Below are 24,936 nucleotides of genomic sequence, written 5' to 3' on the forward strand. Positions count from 1 at the left end.
AAAAAAGATAATTTTTTCTTTTTGTTTTATTGTAAAAAAGTAAAATTACACAAAAATGTTTACATTTACAGACTGGCTTTTCACAAAAAATATGAACAACCTAAAATATCTTAAGAGTATATCGTATTTTAACAATATTCTGCCTATTATCAAATGTTTTGTGTATTTGTAGATCCACTGTGATTTTTAAGTTGTGATGCACATGTATAAATGATAAACTGAGGCGTAATATTGTTAAAATTGCACTTATTTTTCTTTAGAATTTTCAGGTTCATATTTGTTCATGTTATGTTCAAGTTCAGTTCGTAGATGTAAACATTTTCATTACGGAATTTTACTGTTTTCACTCAAAACACGGAGAAAACTTTGGAGTTGGCATTATTTCTAAGTTCTTATCCTCTTATTTATATTATTTTACTGGTCCAGCCCACTTTATATCATATTAGGCTGTATGTGGCCCCTGAACTAAAATGAGTTTGACAGCCCTGTTGCATAGGTTTAAGTGGCATCACTTAAACAGTATTTCTAAGGCGGGGGTGCTTTGTGCTCTTTATCTGTATCAAGTGGCTTCATTCCCACATGTTTCAACACGTGTTACCTAATTACACCTCTGTGTAGTGTCTTTAAAGTACAAGCTCTGATAACATTACCAGACAGGCCAGTGGTCAGAAATAGGTCCTGTGTTCATCTGTGGAAGTGTGTTCCACAGATGAACACAGACACAGTGCTGCTGTACCACTCCATGGTCCTTGTCCTGCTAGACTCTGCTGACAAGTTCTGTAAAGTCTCTGTTCAGCCCCTAATAGGGCAATCCGTCATCTTTCCAAAGATCAGACGGGGACATTGGATTAGCAACATTTCTGCACATTGTCATGTCACAGCAGTTCCTTTTATAGCGGTGATATCCGATGTCAATTCATATTGTTGACAGTGGAACTATGTCTGGCACAGACGTCTGTACTTTCACTTTGACTGCTCTGTTTGACTTTTGTACCCATTGTCATTCTAAGGTGTATCAGCTTACACAAATGAAAGCACAGTCTACACAAATCCAAAATTATCTGCAGCTTTGCTGGTTAAATTCTTTAATAATCTCTGCACACAGTTATTGACTTAAGAGGAAAAGATTTGCATGTAAGGCAATAGAAAGTCATTAGGTAACGGAGCCTTTTCCATACAGTTATTATAAAACCATACTACATTAGCGGCTATGTCATATAGACATAGCGTTATATAGCCATAGAATCTATAAGTGTTTCTACACCACAGCCTCTCCCATCTCCTTATGAAATGCCCATCCCTGGGTCAGTATATCATTGGACTTCCTATAAAGGCTATCAATGGTTCCACTTTCTTTTCGGACTTAATATCTCATCCTGCAGGAGTGTAAAGTAATTTGAGTGCCTATGTTGGCTGCCTGGGGATGTGAAGCTGCAGGAAACTCTCACGGGAACAGTTTGGTGGGACAGCGGGCCTCAGAGCTATGCCTGACTCCTCCAGACGGCCCCGTCACTCAGAGGAGCACTGGACCTGATGCGAACACTTGACCCTGGTGGCGTCTATCTGAGACAGCTGAGTATTTACGTGGCCTATATTTATAACTAAAACAACTGCTTGCTGAGCAGTTTGCACAACAAAATTGAAAAACAAAACAAAACACATGGACATTTTTGCTTCTATTTGGAAAATAATACTGATTGAAAGTCTTTGCATTCTATGGTGACTTAGTAGAATGCTAGGCGTGGTGTTAACAACTGACCGTTAGCACAGCCTCTACCCATGGCAGCTGAGTATTTCCACAACCTATATTTAAAACCAAAAAATACTTGCTCAGAGTTTGCACAATGAAACAAAATGCAGTGACCATTAAAACTGCTCACATGTCATCAGGCTACAAAATTCCAATGTCTGTGATTTATATTTGATTCAAACCTGGACAAACTCTCTAAGTTTGCTGTAACAGGTAGTGTTTGGATCCCCAAAGCTCTCACAGATACCATCACTTGATAGCTTGGTTCATCTCAGAAAACCTGACATCTTGAAACTTGAAACAGTTCCTTCTGATAAGCTAAGACTTTTTGTCATTATAAATGCACTTTGTCACTAGTTGATCCTAAAAACAACTTGAGCCATATTTTCCAGATGAGTGTCTCACAGTGAGTGGGACCTCCTCCCACTCTGTTTAAGGTCTGTGTTGGATCAGAGGTTGACACCTCACTGAAGGCGTTTGCTTTTAATAAACAATAATGTTCCCAATAATGTTCCTCTCCAAATACAGTGATTGTGCATGGAGGAAGCCTTAGTGACTAATAAAACATCCACCAGATTAACAGCTTTTTTAAACAAAGGCTGCAGGTGCAGATTGCACAAATCACCTTTATTGTTATAAACATGAAAGCCACTTGTTGGGCAAGTGTCTTGTAAAAAATATCTGAATCTTTATCATATGACACTTATGAAATGGTAACAACAACAAAATAATCGTAAATTTGTTATCAGTAGAGTTATGAGTGCCAAACAGAATATAAAATTAGAGGTAAGGACTTCATTATTGAGGGTTTAGACATCATTACTTTCCAGGGGATTCCGTGCATGCATGGGTGGGCCGAGCTGATTTTGCACATGCCTGCCCTGCCAGGCATTTCATCTGCTTTTGGAACAGCCTGCAGACAGGGCTGGGGATTCCCAGAAGTCTAACCGTCACCATTACTTAAGACTAAGTGGTAACCTCCAAGGCTGAGCGATGGAATTGCACAAAAACCTCAAAAAGTGCAGTTCCAGGAATGTGCATATGAGGATGACTCCAAAAATGAGTCAAAAATTGTCAACTTTACAGAAGAAAAAAAAAAGTTTTAGTTTCTATAGCTAATTTCATACTCTGAGACAACTGTATGACAGTGGCTATACATATATATATATATATATATATATATATATATATATATATATATGTATATATATATATATATATATATATATATATATATGTATGTATATATACATATATATATATATATATATATATATATATATATATATATATATATATATATATATATATATATATATATATAAATAAACTCACCTGTTGAAATAATGTTCACACTTAAAGTTATGCATGAATAAGGGTGTATCTGCTTTGAGTTACATATTTGGGTTTACTGGCCTCCTGCTACGGGGGACATTCAGAGCTCCTGGTTTTTGAATACAAAATATTTTTATTTGTGACAGACTGCTCTGCTGTATTTGAGAAGTTACACTCTAAGGAAGTTTAGAATACAGTTTTTTCAATTACAGTTATAGAGGTGATCGTCACGTCTTTCAACAGATTTAACTTTCATGAAGAATAAGGTGAAAAAGTGCTGAGTTTAGGGCTGTAATGTTATGATGGAGGTACAGTCCACTGAGCCCTTTCACTCAAAACTCGATGTTACTTCACTATTTTTTGACAAATTGTCACCTTCTTGACTTTAAACCCATATTTTAAAGTGACAAATAACCATGTGTGTGGTTAATCGCAATAATTTAAATGAGATCAAGAGATGATTTATCTTTCTCCACTATTTAATTTAATTTAATTTTCATTAATTCATCTTCTGAACCTGTTTATCCTCACTAAGGTCGTAGGGGGTGCTGGAACCTATCCCAGCTACCTATGGTGCCAATTGGTAAAGGTGGGGTACACCCTGGACATGTCGCCAGTTCATCACAGGGCTGACATGTAGAGACAAACAACCAATCACTCTCACATTCACTCCTATGGGCAATTTTGGGTTGACCAATTAACCTACAGGTACATGTCTTTGGATGGTGGGAGGAAGCTGGAGTACCCAAAGAGAACCCATGCAAACACAGGCAGAACATGCAAACTCCACACAGAAAGGTCCCTGGTTGGAATTGAACCGAGGACCTTCTTGCTGTGAGGCGACAGTGTTAGCCACTGCACCACCATGTCACCCTTTATTTAAATGAATTTAATTAAATTTTATTTTCCTGAAGTTCAGTTCCACAGAACACAGTGGAACAAGCAGGACTCTGCCTCTCTATCCCTGGCCTGTTAGCGTAACTTAACTACATTAGCTAATGTTACCATGAATTCACTACAGATTATATGATCCTCTAGCTGAGCTAGCACCAGTTAGTGTGATTATAAATTGCACGAGTTGGCATGACTGTTCATTCATCTGCACATGTTAGCATTTATCAAGTAGCTGAACTTGGTGTTGGACATGAATGTTAGTCACAAACCAATGGGAGGCATTTTCTATACGGCTACAACAGACAGTATTTGGGTTTGCGTGAGCTTACTGAGGTAAAAAAATTCACCCTAATTTCAATATGAACCAAAAGCTGAGATAACACTCAACCAACACTTTCTCCAATAACAGTCGACATGCCAGCGGGATGCCACCACAAGTCCTCGAGATGTGAGTCACTACCAGTCAGCGACTGTTTACATTCATCTGATTCAGTTACAGTCTGTTTTTATTATAGCAGCTGTAAAAGCATCTGTTATCAGACAAAGTTTATTTTCAGACGTTCATAGCAAGGTGATCCCTTGTTATGACAGTGGGATACATGCGACCAATTAGCTAACTGCTCTACACCAACATCATTAGAAGCAGTGATGGAGGAAAATGATCAGACCTTTTACTTAAGCATCAGTGAGAGCTCATTTAATCACTTTACATTCATCAGGACACAGGAAACCCCTATTAGAGTCAGGGTTTACATATGAGCCACGTTTGATCCAATTTAGCTTAGGTTGTGATTTAGCCACATCACATAAATACAGACATTAAAGCAGTGGTTCCCAACCTTTTTTGGCTCCTGACCTCATTTTAACATCACAAATTTCTGGCGACCCCAGACATTTAAAACAGACTTTTTTTTTGTTGCTAAAATTAATTTGTTTTTGATCATGTAATAGTTTGCTATACTATATTGCAAATGAACATTTATTTTAGACGACATTTAGTTTATATAATGTATATTATTATGGACGGAGGCAGAAAAGCCAGGTGTAGATCACTGCACAAAGTGAGGATTTTATTTTCCTTGGTCAGGATGTGTACAGTCAGTCCAGCTTGGATTTACAAGGCTGACAATTCATACTGAACAAACAAGAACTCAAACTATGAATTATGAAAGAGCTGCAGTATCTGAAACCGACCACAATGAACATTTGAAAGATAAACAGAACCATAGTGCTTCAGTTTCAGTTTTACAGTTTGTCTTTTATGGATTGTGATTGTCTCTCTCAACTCACCATATATTTTTTATTAGTAAGTTTTTATTTTTTTATTAGAAATTTCAGGCGACCCCATTTGAATTCCAGGCGACCCCACGTGGGGTCCCAACCCCAAGGCTGAAAAACACAGCATCAGAGGATGGTTATGGAATTTCAAAGGATATGTCGCACCATATAGCATGAAAAGGTGTTGAATATTTTAAAATATACTGTGATATTGGATTATTACCAAAGGAGAATACCATGTTGCAGCTAGCTGAGATTGAGCTAATGTTAAATTTAAGACAGTATTCAGTGGTTTAGTCAAATATTGTAACGTGTCAAATAATGAAAAACTAGTGGATTTATTGTGATCAGCCAAAACAACAGACAGATTGAGGCTCAGGAAGTAAATATTCTTTTTTTTTTAATTAGAAATTTTGTTTTACAGATTTGTGCAACTACAGTTTAGAAAGTTTTGAAATATAGAGTATATCCTATAAAATAAGAAAAAAAAAAAGACCGAGAAAAGAGAGAAGTGTCTGTACTGTTGCAGATACAAATATAAAATTGCTACCAAGTGTAACGCTAGAATCCTTTTAGTCACTTAAGTCCATTTTAAAGTGCATTCCCTAAGGATGTTCATAGAGTATCTGTTTATGTCAGGTTCAGACACTGGTGTTGCATGCAGTAATTGACTGTGGGCTCCATGCGAGTTGATTTTGTTAATAAACACCCAGTGAAAGGAGCTGCTGTGGTGTTTGGTTAAGTGAAAGCCTACAGCCTGTTGGGACTCTATGGCTTAGGCTTGAACAGCTCCGGTTGATCGCAAATATCTAAAGTGGTCTGGGCAAATTTTTACCGTGAGTTGATACCTATGGCATCACGTCAACACTAGACTCTTGTCAGCCTGGTTGAGTTTCTACCTTCATTCCGAACACACAGAAACAGGCACCCAGGGACTAAACTCTAAGAATAATATTTCTGTTAACCTCATAGGCATTTGCTGTTAAAATAGAGATTAAATGAGAAAATAACTAATTCGCTATTCAGTCCACTATGTATTACATGATGACCAAGAGTGGATTTTTAAAGATCCCTCAAATGTTATGGTGCACAGTGACACAAGCTCTACGCTTCCATCTTTATCATATAAAGAGTATGCATGAATGAATGCACGGAAGAAGGAGTGGTTTTGGACACAGTGCGTAATAGTGCGTCAACATAAACCTATTTTGATGGAGAAAAACATGTGACATGCTTGTTTTTATTCTGTACATATATTTACACTTTACTTTTCTTTTCAACTGTTTTGCACTATGTACCACTAGAGAGTTGTCTCTTAATGTCGTTGTTCGTACTGTATGTATAATGACAATAAAGGCATTCTATTCTATTCTATTCTATTCTATTCTGTTCTATTCTATTCTATTCTATTCTATTCTATTCTATTCTATTCTATTCTATTCTATTCTAAAAAACTGTCCTATGTTATGAAAGGCCACAAGCATGTAACTTAAATAGATGTTTCTTCTGTTTGTGTCGTAATGTTCAAATGTAACATGACATGCCCAGTGATCCTCCATCAGGACCTCTATTCTTAGAAGCTCCATATCCCAGGACCACCAGGCTGGGTTTTATGGGGACATCTTACATTCCCTTGCAAGCTATAATCTTACTGTACAGGACCACACCTTCAGGTCTAAATGCTGATCATCTACAGAACAGGCTGTGTCTATCATTTAATCATGCACGTCTATGAGTTACTATATTTTGTCTTACCGCCGGGGAGGCTGATGGGTCCGCAGCCGTGCCCCTCCTCAAAGTTCTCTGAGCTGATGTAGAGTTGCTTCTTGCACAGCCTCCAAAGGCCAAAGTGGGCCGCCTCGCAGGTTTCGTTGACTTTGATCGCCTTTGGCCCGAGCACTGCCCAGTGGTCCGTTATCACCGCTGTGAACATGCAAGCCATACCCACTAGCAGCACGAAAATGGCAATCTTAATCTTTGTGCGCTTGTGCATGATTCCAGGTGGTGATCTGACTGAACAGTCTTTCCCTGAGAGAACAAAAAAAATCTATAAAATTGTATTTTCTGCAATGTGGACACACTAGTCTGTGTCCCAGGGGCTTCTTCCCTCAGTGACTGCAGCAAGCCTCCCAGAAAGTCTCCTCTGTTTTTCTCTCTCTGCCTAAGACTAGTGTCTTCTCTCCCCCTGCCGCAAATCTGTGCCTCTGGTTCGAAGGGAAAGGGGCCAGACTGCTCTGTCCTAGTTTCAAGTCCCCTTCTCCCTATTCACTATGAGTCGCTGTACAACCGAGGGGCTGCAAGTTTAGAAGTACAGCTGTTGAGGTAGATCAGGAAAGTTGATGAGCAAACCAACTGTCATGGTGGGCAATGGGCGTGGAGGCTGCTGCAAGTGTCGGTAGGTGTTTTATAGGGGGGTCGGCTGCTATAAATGTGTCCAGTGAGTCAAGTTGTCAGGCTGTCTGCTTATCTGGTTACAGTGGGTGGAGATGTGTAACGTGCAATTCTAACTGGACTCACATAAACAGTTTTTTTCTCTCAGCTTTCACAGTTTACACAGAATGTTTTAAAGTGACATCTCAGCATTTTGAGAATAATCTTGATGCATTTTTGTTTCCACATGACTTTAGCGCACGTTTTTTTTTTTTTTTTTTTCCCTGTCCGCCTCATTCCGAGACCGCCTCAGTGTGGATTTGTCTCTGTAAACTATTTATAAGGAGAAAGTGAATGTGTTTATAAATGCAGCAGCGAGGCTCCAGCTGTCAGACAACAGTAATGTATTATTAGAGCAATATTCTGCCAGGATGCACACCTAACACTTGACTGTGTATGTCACACATAGGAGCACATGTTCAACACAAGTGAAAAATTATAAATGGGTTTTATGAGATGCTCAAGGAGTCAACTCTTATAACCAGTCAGGACATTCATCCTCCGACTACTACGTGTAGCACCTTTAATGCAAATTAAACAACTTGTAGCATGAAATGTGATGAACTGTATGAAAAATGGGAAACAGCTTTTAAGGAAGCCACTCAGTATGTTGCAGCTACATTACACACAATGGCTTTGATCGACTTCTTTTTGCCCAAAAAAATTACAATTAATAATTTTTGAGCGAAAAATCCTATACAGTCGAATAATTCAGGTGAAATGCAGTTTCTCAGATTTTCTGTGGTATCATATATGACCCATTTGGAAGTTTAGAGACATGAAAACACTGTCATGTTCTGCAATAGAGATTTATAAATAAAAACCATATAGTCTGACCAATGACAGTGGTTGGAGACACTTGTTGGATGTTCAGTTAATGATATATTTTGGAGGAAAAGTAATATTTTCCCCAGTTTTCTCTGTTTTGTTATCATGCCCTTTGAATTTACTCCAAGCTTTTATGAAGATCTACATGATTAGTAAATTAAATACAGGAAAATACCTGATTTTCACTAAAAATTAGTGATAAATCACAAAGGAAACATTAAATATAGAGGAAAAAATGGAAGTCCACAAAAACAGTGCCAGGAATTAAAGGGTTTAAAACTACTTCTTTCCAAAATGGGCTTATAGTGTTGCAATTATCTCACCCCCTCCCACCCCAAAAATAAAAATAAACAAATAAACAAACAAAAAAACCCAAAATGGTCATAGAATCTCTAAGATCATAAATATTTTTGATAGATCGGTATAGAGAATGTTATTATAAACCACAACCAAAGAGCAAAGAGTAAAGGGGTTGTACAAAGTACTTCCTATTGTAACTGAACCCTAAAAGGTGAACTAATCCCTCTGATAACTCCCCTACACTACATCACTGTGGTGCATCTCTGTTTATCTTTTTTAAGCCTTGGCCCACTTTGAGTATCTTTATCAGCATTATGACCCACTTCTCTTCAGAGTGAGCACAGGCGCCAGTGAAAGTCAAAAAGTCCTCATAGCAGAAAAGTAGAACTTCAGAAAGTACTGCAAACCTGTACACATCAGTACTAACATAAGTACATAAACACCATGAGCAGTGGCGGGATGTAACAAAGTATTTGTGCCTCGTTACTGTACTTCAGTAAATTTTTATGCATCTGTACTTAAGTAAAAATAATATTGCATACTTTTTTTTTTTTTTTTTTTACTCCATTGCATTTTACAGCAATTATCTGTACTTTCTACTCCACTACATTTCTACAGTTGATGCCGTTACTCAAAATGTTGCATGAAAAAATAGTTGGCCCATTGATTGCACTGTGGCGTTGTTTGCCGTTGCCAACCAATCAGGTGCCTCTATTAGCTTCAATGATGGCAGAGCATGTGTTTGGTCGCAGCATGAGTGGATGGACGGGCTTGATTTCGAGAAGTACAAAGTTGATTAAAGTACTCAGAATGGCGCTCACACCTATACTGCCATATTCTTGAGAGCGCCACTGTTGTGTTTTCCTTTTAACTGCTCTTAACAGAACACAGTGTCTTGAATAGTTTTGCAAGTAAATAAATAATTTAATGATATATCATGTCTTAATTGGTAAATTAGTGGGTAATACCTAATAGATAACTTGTCATTCATAGAATTATAAGTCAGAGTACACACAGTATTGCATAAAGCATGCACAATAAGTACACCAACCTTTAAAATAAACATATACTGTATAGTTGATGGTAATTATTACCGCAGTGCCATCAGCAGAGGCATATGTCAGCATTAGGGCTGTCAAAATTAACACGTTAACATGGATTAATCCATCATCATGATTAATCTGATTAAAAATGTTAACGCAATTAACCATCCGTAGCGCAGAATGACTCAGTGTTGCGGGCAGTTTGTCCAAGTAGAGTTACCTTTGCCCATATTCAAATGGGCAGTTGATCCACTAGTGACAGGCAGCAGAACCAACCCATAAAGATGGAAGACGTTAAACAGCACATTGGCCCTCTGGATGGAAATATGAGGACGAAAAACCCCAAGATGGAACAGTGGTTTCAAGTTGTTTTGTTGAAACTACTGAAGGTGTTTAATAAACATGTTAAGTGCATATATATTCCCTTCTTTTTTGAGTCTGTTTGTCCATGCAAAATGAAATGCGATCAATTTAGATTAAAAATGAAGGATATTTAATCGTGATTAATCAAAATTAATCCATAGCAACCCTGTGATTAATCTGATGTAAAATGTTAATGGTTTGACAGCACTAGTCAGTACATCTACATTCTTTATCAAAATGCCACAGCCCAGACATTGACACAACCCACCGCATGAGTACTTTTACTTTAAAGTAAATTTAAAAGTAAGTACTTAGTACTTTTACGTAAGATTGTTGATGTAGTACTCCTACTTTTATTTGAGTATATATTTTGCAGGATATTTGTACTTTTACTTAAGAACTAATCTTCAGTAGTGCCTCCACCACTGACCATGAGGTTTCCAGCTGAGGGCCCAGCCTCATGTTAACTACATCCCTCCGCAAATATCACAGACAGCATCACACAGCTCCTAAAACAGACTGAGTACCAAAATGATCATCCACCCCCAGCATAAGTTAAATGCAGAGATCAACACATGTAGAATGTTATCTCAGAATAGGCTGCAAACAGGCAGCACCATGAGCCAGACTGGGCCTTTGAACTTGACGTGCACAGAACTATGCCATGCTATTGCTTTGGATTAGCACCTGTTGTTGACCAAAAATACCTTTACTACCACATGCAGACCTGACTTTAAAGCAGAGGGGTTCCTAAAAGCTTTTCAAGGCTGGTTTATTATAGGGGTATTCCCAAGAGTTCGTTTAAGGTGAAGCAGTGGAAAAAAAGTACAAAAACACACTTTTCATTTTATTTTGTGAGGAATTTTTAAGTGAATTTGGCCCAGTTTTACATTACATAGTAATAGCAGGGTCATGGTTCGATATAAAGCAATAATTAAATGTACTGTATATTTGCATTTCTGTGTTAAAATATCTAAAATAAAATAAAATAAAATAAAATACTAGGGCTATGTTATAATTACATCTTATAAAATATTTCCAACATGGAATCTGATATTTATTCACAGTTACAGTTCACTTAATTTGTCACATAAATGATGCCATATCATTATTATTATTAAGCTGGGACTAATTCACCCTAATGCTATGTGTGTCAAAGTACATTTCAGTGGAATTTATATTTCACTATAACTACAGTCATGGCTTAAATGTTTTAGCAGTGACTTTATTTGTTTCTGTGGACCATTAAAGAAAAACTAAGCATTTTCTAAGTTCTTACCAAAGTATTAACCAGATAATACCTAGCATTGGAAATGGATATATCAGTTAAAACAAAGGGCGCTGAGCAGAAAACACTAAAAACATGAAATTTTATAATTGTCAGGAGATTAATTTCAGTGAAATGTTGAATATACCAAATATTATTGCCTATTTGTATAATAGTAACCTTTCTCATCAATTCATAGTTTCAATCAGTTTAACAAAGTAGCTGCAGACATTAGTAGTTTATTAAAGTTTTTTTGTTTTTTCTCGGAACCATAAGTTCAGCACACCAGTTGTAGCATGCCTTTATCTTGCTTCTCAGTCTTAAACCCAAAGCTATTCAACTGAAAAAATAACAACAGAGGCAATAAATCTGTGCATTTTTAACATCGTCACACAAAAAAAAGTTTAACACAAAAGGATTTATACAGTTGAAAATTTCCAAACTTCTTGTAATTATCTTGATTTGCAAAACGGCAGATATTTTGTGCATTTCACTATTTTTTGTGATGAGTATCAGACTGATCTCATGAAACAGTGTTGTATATGTCACGCCAGTTCTTGTGACATTTGCCATGCAATACGTATGCATTTTCATCCTTTCACATGTTATTCAACACCATTTGAACGAGCGTCAATGTAAGCCAAGATCTCCGGTTTACATATCCATAACCCTAAACCTAACCCTAACCACTAATCACGTGAGAGCTGCACAATATATCATTTGAGCATTGCCATCGCAATGTTCATGTGTGCAATAGTCACATCGCAAGGTCCTGCAATGTAGGAGGCAAATTAACTCAACGTTTTCTGATTTAAGTTCTGCCTGGGTACCTGACACACACTGCACACAGCAATCCACCAATCACAATCGTTCTTAATCAGTTTGCCAAAGCAGACTACACCCCTGCACATGTAGTGAGTCGCTGCTAACAACAATGAAAAACGAGCAACGAACAAGAGAACATTACCGAAAAACAAAGACTTGGTACCAAAAAGAAAAGCAACATCTGTTATGTGGAATTATTTCAGCTACAGGAAGGATGATACTGAAACACGTGTTCTGTGTCGACAGTGCCTTGTACCTGTTGCAACAACGAGAGGAAACACAACTAATTTGTTTGACCATTTACGTCGGCACCACACAGCTATTATATCCTCCTGAGCAGTTTTCATATCGGAATAGATATCGCGGGGTTAAAAAAAAATTGCAATGTCAGTTTTTTCCAATATCTTGCAGCCCTAAATTACGTGGTATTTGACACATACATGCAGAAAGCTTACAATGCGTACTGATAACACAGCAATTAAAAGTGGTGTATATCAGTGGTGTAGTCCCTGAAGAAGTGGGTATGCCCCCCCCCCCCCCTTTTTTTTTTAGTAGTCCAGAAAAAGGCCATTTTAGAAAAAGTGATATGTAAGACTACTCCATATAGTTTACCCAAAAATCCATCAGTAGTATTTGCTCACTGTTATAAAATGATCATGACTTGATCAGGAGCAGTTTGTAGGTTTTACTGGTCACACGAGCAGCTGCATGAATGTAAATGTATTCAACATGAGGCAAACATGGGATAACGTTAGCCTTTTATAACATTAGCCTTTCATAACATTAGTCTCTCATAACGTTAGCCTTTCATAATGTTAGCCTTTCATAACATTAGCTTTTCATAACATTGGCCTTTCATAACGTTAGCCTTTCATAATGTTAGCCTTTCATAACATTAGCCTTTCATAACGTTGGCTTTTCATAACGTTAGCCTTTCCTAATGTTAGCCTTTCATAACATTAGCCTTTCATTACATTGGCCTTTCATAACGTTAGCCTTTCATAACGTTAGCCTACTTGAATAGTTGAACTATTGCTGACAAAATCTCTCCTCTAAATGTGCAGTCATATGGTCAGTAGTTTAAAACAGTGACTCATTCTGAAACCACCTTAAACTTACCTCAGAATTGTATATTCCATGAAAGTAGGTTCTCTCAATGTGTCTCATTTGAAACATGTTTATTCTGACTTTCTTGTTCACATTTCCAATAATCGCGCATCTTTCAATGACACGTGCAGTGACCTGTCAATCAACTGGGGTGGCACTGGCCCCTGAGGTGTCCAATCAGGTTCCAGAGGTGGTCAGCACTAAGCCAAGCCCTGGCTCTGGCGCTAAGTTAGCAATATTTTCCTGGGCATGACCCGCCCTACTCTGCCTCTGATTGGTTCATCAGTCCTAATGCCTAAAGTTAACCAATCTAATCAGTGAAGGTACCGAGTACTAGCCAATTGGAGGTAGAGTAGGGCGGGTCATGGCTTCACCATCCTAGGGGAAAAAATGGGCAATTTGGCTCAGATACCACTGAATGATGCACATATTAGGGGGGTTTAGAAGTGGGTATATGCAATGCTGACTGAAAAATAAGTAGGTGTACTCTGTATACTGCTGTATACCCTGGACTACTCCACTGGTGTGTATGGCATGTATATTTACGCAATTTATGATATCATATTGTGAGTATTGAGGTTTTTATGTCTCATGCTACAGAGACATTACTGGTGTTTCCAAAGTGATTGTTGCCCAGGAGGAAGAACCACAATCACAATCACAGGTTAGTATTTTCAGATCAATCTCCCCAGGTGTTACAGTGGGAGGGGCAAGTGCATGGATGTGTGTTGTATGTGATTTGTATGTGTTACACGTCACACTCCAGCGCACAGTGGCCTGGATGACTTACCTCATAAACAATCCTCTGTGACCCTTTAATCTATGAAGATCTCAAAATCTGATGCCATATTGAATGATGGTACTTTAACAGACACTGGATAGTTCAACCTTTGACCTCAGCTGCTCTGAGACAAACACAGGTGTACATGGAACTCTGAGTCACCAGGGAGACATCTAGCGATTCCGCTGAAATAACCTAATCCTGTGGACTAATGATAGGGACAAAATCTACACCACTAAACCCTAGTGATGGTAATCACACAGGATACAAGACAACATTGATTATGGCTTATCATGACTGCTCCTAAATTGCAGGGATGACACTCTAACGTTACAATTAAAAGAATCATCGACCACTTTCAGGAAAAAAAAAACAAAAAAAAAAACAATAGGTGTTTTCAATCACAGAGTAGTTTTTACAAGTGTCTCAGGTGTTTTTAAAAATGTCATGTGCAGGTTCAATCCTTCTTTAATCTTGACATACAACAGTGGGATCTTACAGTTATTTGTACAATTATGTGTACTGGGCTGAATTTTGTGGTGCATTCACTGACAGGCACAATTAATTACTGCTACTTGATTGAACACTTGAAGGACAGGAACTGGCTAATGAATTACGCTTTGTTTCTAATGCTTTGACTCTACATCTGTTTAATAATGTTCATTAACATTTATTTAAATAAGCTCACTGACTTGAAATAGCAAGTATACGAGTACAGCAGGGTTATTATAGTTAATTAAATCCAGAAAAATTGATCTGGTGTGCTGAAAACTAGAAAAATCCGTTTCCTGAAACATGAAAACTGAATAAAAACTATTGTGAAAATCCAACACAAACAAAAACAGTATAAATAATTATAGGCTAAAAAAGCTTATTTTCATTTTCTTTTCTTCTTGTTTCATATTTTCCCAGCTAATCTGTGTTATGTTTTCTGTTTTCCTTTTCTTCTTTATTAGTGAGAGCCATACTTCTGCTTTTTCCTCACTTACTTTTGGGGAAAACTCAGTATAATTCATATTATAAAACCACCGTTACTCTTTATTCCTTCCTGTGGTGTCATATTGAAAACTGAACAACATATTAGTCCAAGGTTTTCGATCTGTGGACTTCACATTTGTTTTTGGTTTTTTTTAGGTCCAGCTAAGATAGAACAGTTCACTGTTATTATCTATTTCGGGAATAAAATCTGTATTTCACCCATCATAGTACATCCACTGATCAGCCATAACATTCTGACCACCGCTAGGAGAGGTAGTACAGGGTGGGGAAGCAAAATTTACAATATTTTGAGGCAGGGATTGAAAGACAGTGTATGACCAATTAGTTTATTAAAAGTCATGAGAATTTATTTGCCACAAGAAAATTGACATAATAGAAAATGTTTTTATTCTATGTGTCCTCCTTCTTTCTCAATAACTGCCTTCACACGCTTCCTGAAACTTGCGCAAATGTTCCTCAAATATTCAGGTGACAACTTCTCCCATTCGTCTTTAATAGTATCTTCCAGACTTTCTCGTAATAGTTTTGCTCATAGTCATTCTCTTCTTTACATTATAAACAGTCTTTATGGACACTCCAACTATTTTTGAAATCTCCTTTGGTGTGACGAGTGCATTCAGCAAATCACACACTCTTTGACGTTGCTTTCCTGATTACTCATATGGGCCAAAGTTTCTGAAAAGGTATGGATAATAGTGTTAGGTATGATTATGACATCAATATATGTTTGGTTTCAAAACAATTGATGTAGTGCCTGCTGAGAAAAAACAACTAAATGTTCATTGTAAATTTTGCTTCCCCACCCTGTAATAATATTGGTTATTTCATTACAATGGTACCTTTCATTGGGTTGGATATATTAGGAAAGTGAATATTTAATGAGATAATCCATTGCAATGAGATAATCAACATTAATACCACTTCATCTGTTAGTGGTCTTAATGTTGGGGTCTACAAGGAGTAATGGCCTGCCACTGAAGGACTAACTCCAGATCTAAACCAATGGGCAGTGACAGGAGAATTAACCTAGCATACATGTTTTTGTGAACCCTAGTTATCCACTAGTAAAGTCCATAAAATAAACATGACTGTCGTAAAGGTAGGGTAGGAGATCCTGGAAAAACAGTTCTACTACACTACACTACATTTTGAAAATACACAATTCAAAAGTCCAAACTCCTTTCTTCAGACTTCCCCCAAAGCCACGCCTCCAGAGTACCGGAACGCACAATGCTTGTACCCAAGGGTTCACGAACGCTGCGCAGCATTAATTCACTAACCTTCGCTAACTTTTTCTTATGGCTCATTCACAGGTAAAAAAATACCTGACAACATTAGGTACCACAAACCTAGCAAAGCACCATCAGAGCTCGACAATGGCACCCGTCCAATGGTCTGACGCAGTTTTTACAGCCTGACGTTCCTAATACATTATTTATTTATTTAGAGCTTCCATGACGAGAACCTCGCTGGCTCTGATTTTGAATATACTCTGAAGCACATCCACATCCAGAAGATAACCTTACCGACATGTGAGAGGAGCACCGATATGTGCACGAAGAAGGATACACGCAGAGGGGGGAGGGACAAATGGCAGTTGAGTTTGATAGACATATCACCATTCAATCACTTCGACGGGCCGGTTAAAATGATTTGATGGTGTTTTTTCAGTCCTGTCCATTCCACAGATGACTAAAATTTTTTATTTTTGTGTTAGAGCATTTAATTAATTGGTTCATGTGAAGGGGATTTTAAGCAATATACTAAAAAATGCCCCTGGAAAACATCCTCTACCTACCTTTAATTTGAGAAATTCTTTTAAAAATCATGTATTTGATAATTATCAGTAAGAAAAACTTACTACATTATTAACCTGTTGTCAAAACAAAACACCTTGTAATCATTTAATGGGGATAAAAGACAATTATTTACAGGACTGACAGGATACTTTTTACTAGGCCTGTAACGGTACACAAAATTTTCGGTTCGGTAAGTTTTCGGTTTTGATAGCCACGGTTCGTTTTTTTTTTTTTTCCATTCGGTACGGGAAGAAACAAAACCCCTCAAAATGTCTTTAATACATTTATGAATTTTTTTTTAACATTTTCCCCCCAATTTTTGGACACAATAGAATACAGATAAACAGGTATACAATTCTGCTGCTGTAAATCAAATAGAAAATAAAATAAATTATTAATGTTACTAAATGTATTTTAAACATTAGTATTGCACTTTTCTCTGACAGGCTGTTTTGAACAAACAACAAAAGTCCAATCAGTTCTGTCAGTTCACATTCTGCATAAAAACACCAAAAAAATTCCACATGAAGTGCAACATGAAGAAGAGGACAAACTGGTATTCTCTTTAAACAAACTGAAGAGCAACAATGACAACAAAAATTAACCAAATTATTTATTTTAGGACAGAGAACTAACTGTTTAGGCCACTTTGTGTACGTGTGCACGCGCATGCAGAGTGCAATTTTGTGATTTTTTTTTTTTGGTTGGAGCCGGGGTGGAGGGGTCCATAACTAACATAACTAACGCTGGCGTGAAACAAAAGTGAAACTTTATATACTTTCAATGTCCAACTCCTGGGTTCTATTCCTCTGTTATACAGTGTACAGGAGAGAGAGACAGACAGACAGACAGAGCTAGTGTAAGTGTTTTAGAACTTCGGTAGTTCAGTGGTAAACAACGTCCGTCTTATTAACGTCTCTTTCCTCGTTGTTGTCTTTCACCCGGACCTGAACTGATCCAAACTGGACTGTAATAATGGTGGAGGGTCTCCAGTCTCTTCCTTCCAGGTTCACATCATATTTGTTGGTTTTTTTTTTTACCTTATAACAGCTGCTATTTTGTATTTCGGGTTAATGTGCGCATCCTTCAGTATGTCCGTGTGGCACTTGTGTGGATTTAAAGTTCCGCATCAAACAACATCTTTCATTCCTTTTTCTTTTTCTCAACATACTATGCCGTTTCAGTACAGCTGTGTACTGAACCCCAGCCAGTATGTCCATGTGGGTCCCAGAAGGGTTACAATTGGGCTGCATATAAGGGTCCCATGTGGGTTTGTCCACAGTTTCCATGGTGGCCCCACATGTGTTTGCCCATATCAGAATCAAAATCAGAATCAAAATCGCTTTACTGTCATCGTAGCAAGTACAACGAAATTGAAGCAAAGCTCTCAGGTTCAGTGCAAGAATTTACAGACAGACAAATATCAGTAAAACAACAAATATCAGTAAAAAACAAAGTTATTTACATTTAAAAAAAATAAAACATACTGCAAATTAAGATATTTGTAAAACAGAATTTAAGAAGTAACATGACAAGTAGTGCAAATGACATGAAAGATAAATATTGTGGGATAAATAATGTGAAAAATAAATAATATGATATATTCAGATCTCTGATTCTGACATGGGCAAACACATGTGGGGTCACCATGGAAACTGTGGACAAACCCAAATGGGACCCTTATATGAAGCCCAAACGTAACCCTTCTGGGCCCCACATGGACATGCTGGCTGGGACCGAACAGGTGTGTACTGAAACGGTTAGGTATGTGTACCGTTACAGGCCTACTTTTTACCATATACAGTACAGGCCAAAAGTTTGGACACACCTTCTCATTCTTTGCATTTTCTTTATTTTCATGACTATTTACATTGTAGATTCTCACTGAAGGCATCAAAACTATGAATGAACACATGTGGAATTATGTACTTAACAAAAAAGTGTGAAATAACTGAAAACATCTCTTACATTCTAGTTTCTTCAAAGTAGCCACCCTTTGCTCTGATGACTGTTTTGCACACTCTTGGCATTCTCTTGATGAGCTTCAAGAGGTAGTCACCTGAAATGGTTTCCTAACAGTCTTGAAGAAGTTCCCAGAGATGCTTAGCACTTGTTGGCCCTTTTGCCTTCACTCTGCGGTCCAGCTCACCCCAAACCATCTCGATTGGGTTCAGGTCCAGTGACTGTGGAGGCCAGGTCATCTGGCGCAGCACTCCATCACTCTCCTTCTTGGTCAAATATCCCTCACACAGCCTGGAGGTGTGTTTGGGGTCATTGTCCTGTTGAAACATAAATGATGGTCCAACTAAACGCAAACCGGATGGAATGGCATGTCACTTCAGGATGCTGTGGTAGCCATGCTGATTCAGGTTGCCTTCAATCTTGAATAAATCCCCAACAGCGTCACCAGCAAAGCACCCCCACACCATCACACCTCCCCCTCCATGCTTCACGGTGGGAACCAGGCATGTAGCATCCATCCGTTCACCTTTTCTGCGTTGCACAAAGACACGGCGGTTGGATCCAAAGATCTCAAATTTGGACTCATCAGACCAAAGCACAGATTTCCACTGGTCTAAGGTCCATTCCTTGGGTTTCTTGGCCCAAATAAATCTCTTCTGTTTGTTGCCTCTCCTGAGCAGTGGTTTCCTAGCAGCTATTTGACCATGAAGGCCTGATTCACGCAGTCTCCTCTTAACAGTTGTTGTAGAGATGTGTCTGCTGCTAGAGCTCTGTGTGGCATTCATCTGGTCTCTAATCTGAGCTGCTGTTAATTTGCGATTTCTGAGGCTGGTGACTCAGATGAACTTATCTTCAGCATCAGAGGTGACTCTTGGTCTTCCTTTCCTGGGGCGGTCCTCATGTGAGCCAGTTTCGTTGGAGCGCTTGATGGTTTTTGTGACTGCACTTGGGGACACATTCAAAGTTTTTGAAATTTTCTAGACTGACTGACCTTCATTTCTTAAAGTAATGATGGCCACTCGTTTGTCTTTACATAGCTGATTGGTTCTCGCCATAATATGCATTCTAACAGTTGTCCAATAGGGCTGTCAGCTGTGCATCAACCTGACTTCTGCACAACACAACTGATGATCCCAACCCCATCAATAAGGCAAGAAATTCCACTAAGTAACCCTGACGAGGCACAGCTATGAAGTGAAAACCATTTCAGGTGACTACCTCTGGAAGCTCATCAAGAGAATGCCAAGGGTGTGCAAGGCAGCCATCAGAGCTAAGGGTGGCTACTTTGAAGAAACTAGAATTTAAGAGATGTTTTCAGTTATTTCACACTTTTTTGTTAAGTACATAATTCCACATGTGTTCATTCATAGTTTTGATGCCTTCAGTGAGAATCCACAATGTAAATAGTCATGAAAATAAAGAAAATGCGAAGAATGAGAAGGTGTGTCCAAACTTTTGGCCTGTACTGTATAAAGGTGCATTGAATTCATCCAGTCAACTGAAACACACAGCTGGGAAAGAGTTGAGAATTCATAAATTAATTCTTTAAAATATTGAAAATTTTATTTGCAAAATCATTGTAACATGAGTTTTTGCATTTAGGCTGATTTATTTCAATACTTCATTCTGTAATGTGGGAGAAAATATGAGTCATTTTATTGGAGGGGAATAATTAGTTAATTGGATTCATAAGGTCACAGGCTTAGAGACTGTGAATTCAACTTTTTATCAGATAAGTTGCATTTCTGGAGACATAAAATAATTGGATACATTTCACTATACTGTCATGATCTGATTTTCTCCCCCTTTTGTCATGTGTCACAACAGATGAAAAGGCTTAAGCTTCAACTTTTCCTGGCTAAATCCAGTCTTAGCACAGTGACAGATGCCATCCCAAAGCACGCCTGTGGTTCCTGGATCAACTGTGTGGCATCGATACCGACAGGGAGCAGGGAGTCAAGCCCCCCGCTAGTAGAAATGTCAGCCATTTTAAAATTTCAAAGAGAACTTAGGAGGAGAGGACACCTGTGGTGATGGGATGTCTCAGGAGAAAATGCATCTGGTTCTTAGTTTTATCAGGAACCTTTAAGTGTATGTTGAGCTAATGAACAACTGGATCAGCACTGAATACTAAACAATGTACTACTGGGAGAAGGGTCATGTACTGTATGTATGTTTGGAAAAAAGGCAAATGGGTGAAAATGTGATGTTTTTTCTGTTCATGTTTTTCAGCAATGAAGCCAGAAAAATTACTCTATTACTCTATTATCTAGAGCAGGGGTGTCAAACTCATTTTAGTTCAGGGGCCACATCCAGCTTAATATGATATAAAGTGGGCCAGACCAGTAAAGTAATATAAACAATAGGATAAGAACTTTTGAGTGAAAAAAGTAAATTCCGTAAAATGAAAAATACACTTAAATATGCTTAAATATCCTACAATACACGCAAAAATACTTAAATATGCTCAAATATTCTACAATACACGCAAAAATACACTTAAATATGCTTAAAAATCCTACAATACATGCAAAGATAGACTTAAATATGCTTAAATATCCTACAATACACGCAAAAATACACTTAAATATGCTTAAAAACCCTACAATACATGCAAAGATACACTTAAATATGCTTAAAAATCCTACAATACACGCAAAAATACTTAAATATGCTTAAATATCCTACAATACACGCAAAAATACTTAAATATGCTCAAATATCCTACAATACACGCAAAAATACACTTAAATATGCTTAAAAATCCTACAATACATGCAAAGATACACTTAAATATGCTTAAATATCCTACAACACACGCAAAAATACACTTAAATATGCTTAAAAATCCTACAATACATGCAAAGATACACTTAAATATGCTTAAATATCCTACAACACACGCAAAAATACACTTAAATATGCTTAAAAATCCTACAATACATGCAAAGATACACTTAAATATGCTTAAAAATCCTACAATACACGCAAAAATACTTAAATATGCTTAAATATCCTACAATACACGCAAAAATACTTAAATATGCTCAAATATCCTACAATACACGCAAAAATACACTTAAATATGCTTAAATATCCTACAATACACGCAAAAATACTTAAATATGCTCAAATATCCTACAATACATGCAAAAATACACTTAAATATGCTTAAAAATCCTACAATACATGCAAAGATACACTTAAATATGCTTAAATATCCTACAATACACGCAAAAATACACTTAAATATGCTTAAAAATCCTACAATACATGCAAAGATACACTTAAATATGCTTAAAAATCCTACAATACACGCAAAAATACTTAAATATGCTTAAATATCCTACAATACACGCAAAAATACTTAAATATGCTCAAATATCCTACAATACACGCAAAAATACACTTAAATATGCTTAAATATCCTACAATACACGCAAAAATACTTAAATATGCTCAAATATCCTACAATACACGCAAAAATACACTTAAATATGCTTAAAAATCCTACAATACATGCAAAGATACACTTAAATATGCTTAAATATCCTACAATACACGCAAAAATACACTTAAATATGCTTAAAAATCCTACAATACATGCAAAGATACACTTAAATATGCTTAAAAATCCTACAATACACGCAAAAATACTTAAATATGCTTAAATATCCTACAATACACGCAAAAATACACTTAAATATGCTTAAATATCCTACTATACACGCAAAAATACACTCAATTATGTTCAAAAATCCTACAATACATGCAAAAATACACTTAACTATGCTTAAATATCCTACAATACACGCAAAAATACACTTAATTATGCTCAAAAATCCTACAATACACGCAAAGATACACTTAATTATGTTCAAAAATCCTACAATACACGCAAAAATACTTAAATATGCTCAAATATTCTACAATACACGCAAAAATACACTTAAATATGCTTAAAAATCCTACAATACATGCAAAGATAGACTTAAATATGCTTAAATATCCTACAATACACGCAAAAATACACTTAAATATGCTTAAAAACCCTACAATACATGCAAAGATACACTTAAATATGCTTAAAAATCCTACAATACACGCAAAAATACTTAAATATGCTTAAATATCCTACAATACACGCAAAAATACTTAAATATGCTCAAATATCCTACAATACACGCAAAAATACACTTAAATATGCTTAAAAATCCTACAATACATGCAAAGATACACTTAAATATGCTTAAATATCCTACAACACACGCAAAAATACACTTAAATATGCTTAAAAATCCTACAATACATGCAAAGATACACTTAAATATGCTTAAAAATCCTACAATACACGCAAAAATACTTAAATATGCTTAAATATCCTACAATACACGCAAAAATACTTAAATATGCTCAAATATCCTACAATACACGCAAAAATACACTTAAATATGCTTAAATATCCTACAATACAGGCAAAAATACTTAAATATGCTCAAATATCCTACAATACATGCAAAAATACACTTAAATATGCTTAAAAATCCTACAATACATGCAAAGATACACTTAAATATGCTTAAATATCCTACAATACACGCAAAAATACACTTAAATATGCTTAAAAATCCTACAATACATGCAAAGATACACTTAAATATGCTTAAAAATCCTACAATACACGCAAAAATACTTAAATATGCTTAAATATCCTACAATACACGCAAAAATACTTAAATATGCTCAAATATCCTACAATACACGCAAAAATACACTTAAATATGCTTAAATATCCTACAATACACGCAAAAATACTTAAATATGCTCAAATATCCTACAATACACGCAAAAATACACTTAAATATGCTTAAAAATCCTACAATACATGCAAAGATACACATAAATATGCTTAAATATCCTACAATACACGCAAAAATACACTTAAATATGCTTAAAAATCCTACAATACATGCAAAGATACACTTAAATATGCTTAAAAATCCTACAATACACGCAAAAATACTTAAATATGCTTAAATATCCTACAATACACGCAAAAATACTTAAATATGCTCAAATATCCTACAATACACACAAAAATACACTTAAATATGCTTAAAAATCCTACAATACATGCAAAGATACACTTAAATATGCTTAAATATCCTACAATACACGCAAAAATACACTTAAATATGCTTAAAAATCCTACAATACATGCAAAGATACACTTAAATATGCTTAAAAATCCTACAATACACGCAAAAATACTTAAATATGCTTAAATATCCTACAATACACGCAAAAATACACTTAAATATGCTTAAATATCCTACTATACACGCAAAAATACACTCAATTATGTTCAAAAATCCTACAATACATGCAAAAATACACTTAACTATGCTTAAATATCCTACAATACACGCAAAAATACACTTAATTATGCTCAAAAATCCTACAATACACGCAAAGATACACTTAATTATGTTCAAAAATCCTACAATACACGCAAAAATACACTTAAATATGCTTAAATATCCTACTATACACACAAAAATACGCTTAATTATGTTCAAAAATCCTACAATACATGCAAAAATACACTTAAATATGCTTAAATATCCTACAATACACGCAAAACTACACTTAAAATTCCGTAATTAAAATGTTTACATCTACGAATTGTACTTGAACATAACACGAACAAATATGAACAACTTGAAAATTATTTAGTAAAATAAGTGCAATGTTAACAATATTACACCTTAGTTTATCATTTATACACGTGAATCACAACTTAGAGATCATAGTGGATCTACAAATACACCAAACGTTAAATAACAAGGAGAATATTATTAAAATTCCACATAGTTCTCTTAAGACATTTCAGATATTCACATTTTTTTTGTAAAAGACTAGTCTGTAAATGTGAACATTTTTGTGTAATTTTACATTTTTTACACTAAAACAGA

At 36.3% G+C, this 24,936-nt stretch overlaps 1 protein-coding gene across 1 annotated transcript in view; it reads right to left on the bottom strand.

Moving 5' to 3' along the window:
* The window catches only part of LOC115426244 (voltage-dependent calcium channel gamma-1 subunit), a 33,736-nt gene extending 26,117 nt beyond the window's left edge, over positions 1-7,619 (bottom strand). The window contains exon 1 of the mRNA XM_030144250.1: positions 7,013-7,619. Coding sequence (XP_030000110.1) covers positions 7,013-7,250 — 238 coding nt within the window. The 5' untranslated portion in view covers positions 7,251-7,619. The remainder of the gene's footprint in view (positions 1-7,012) is intronic.
* Between the last annotated feature and the right edge of the window lie 17,317 nt (positions 7,620-24,936).

This window comes from Sphaeramia orbicularis, chromosome 1, assembly GCF_902148855.1.
Source record: "Sphaeramia orbicularis chromosome 1, fSphaOr1.1, whole genome shotgun sequence".
Taxonomy (NCBI): domain Eukaryota; kingdom Metazoa; phylum Chordata; class Actinopteri; order Kurtiformes; family Apogonidae; genus Sphaeramia; species Sphaeramia orbicularis.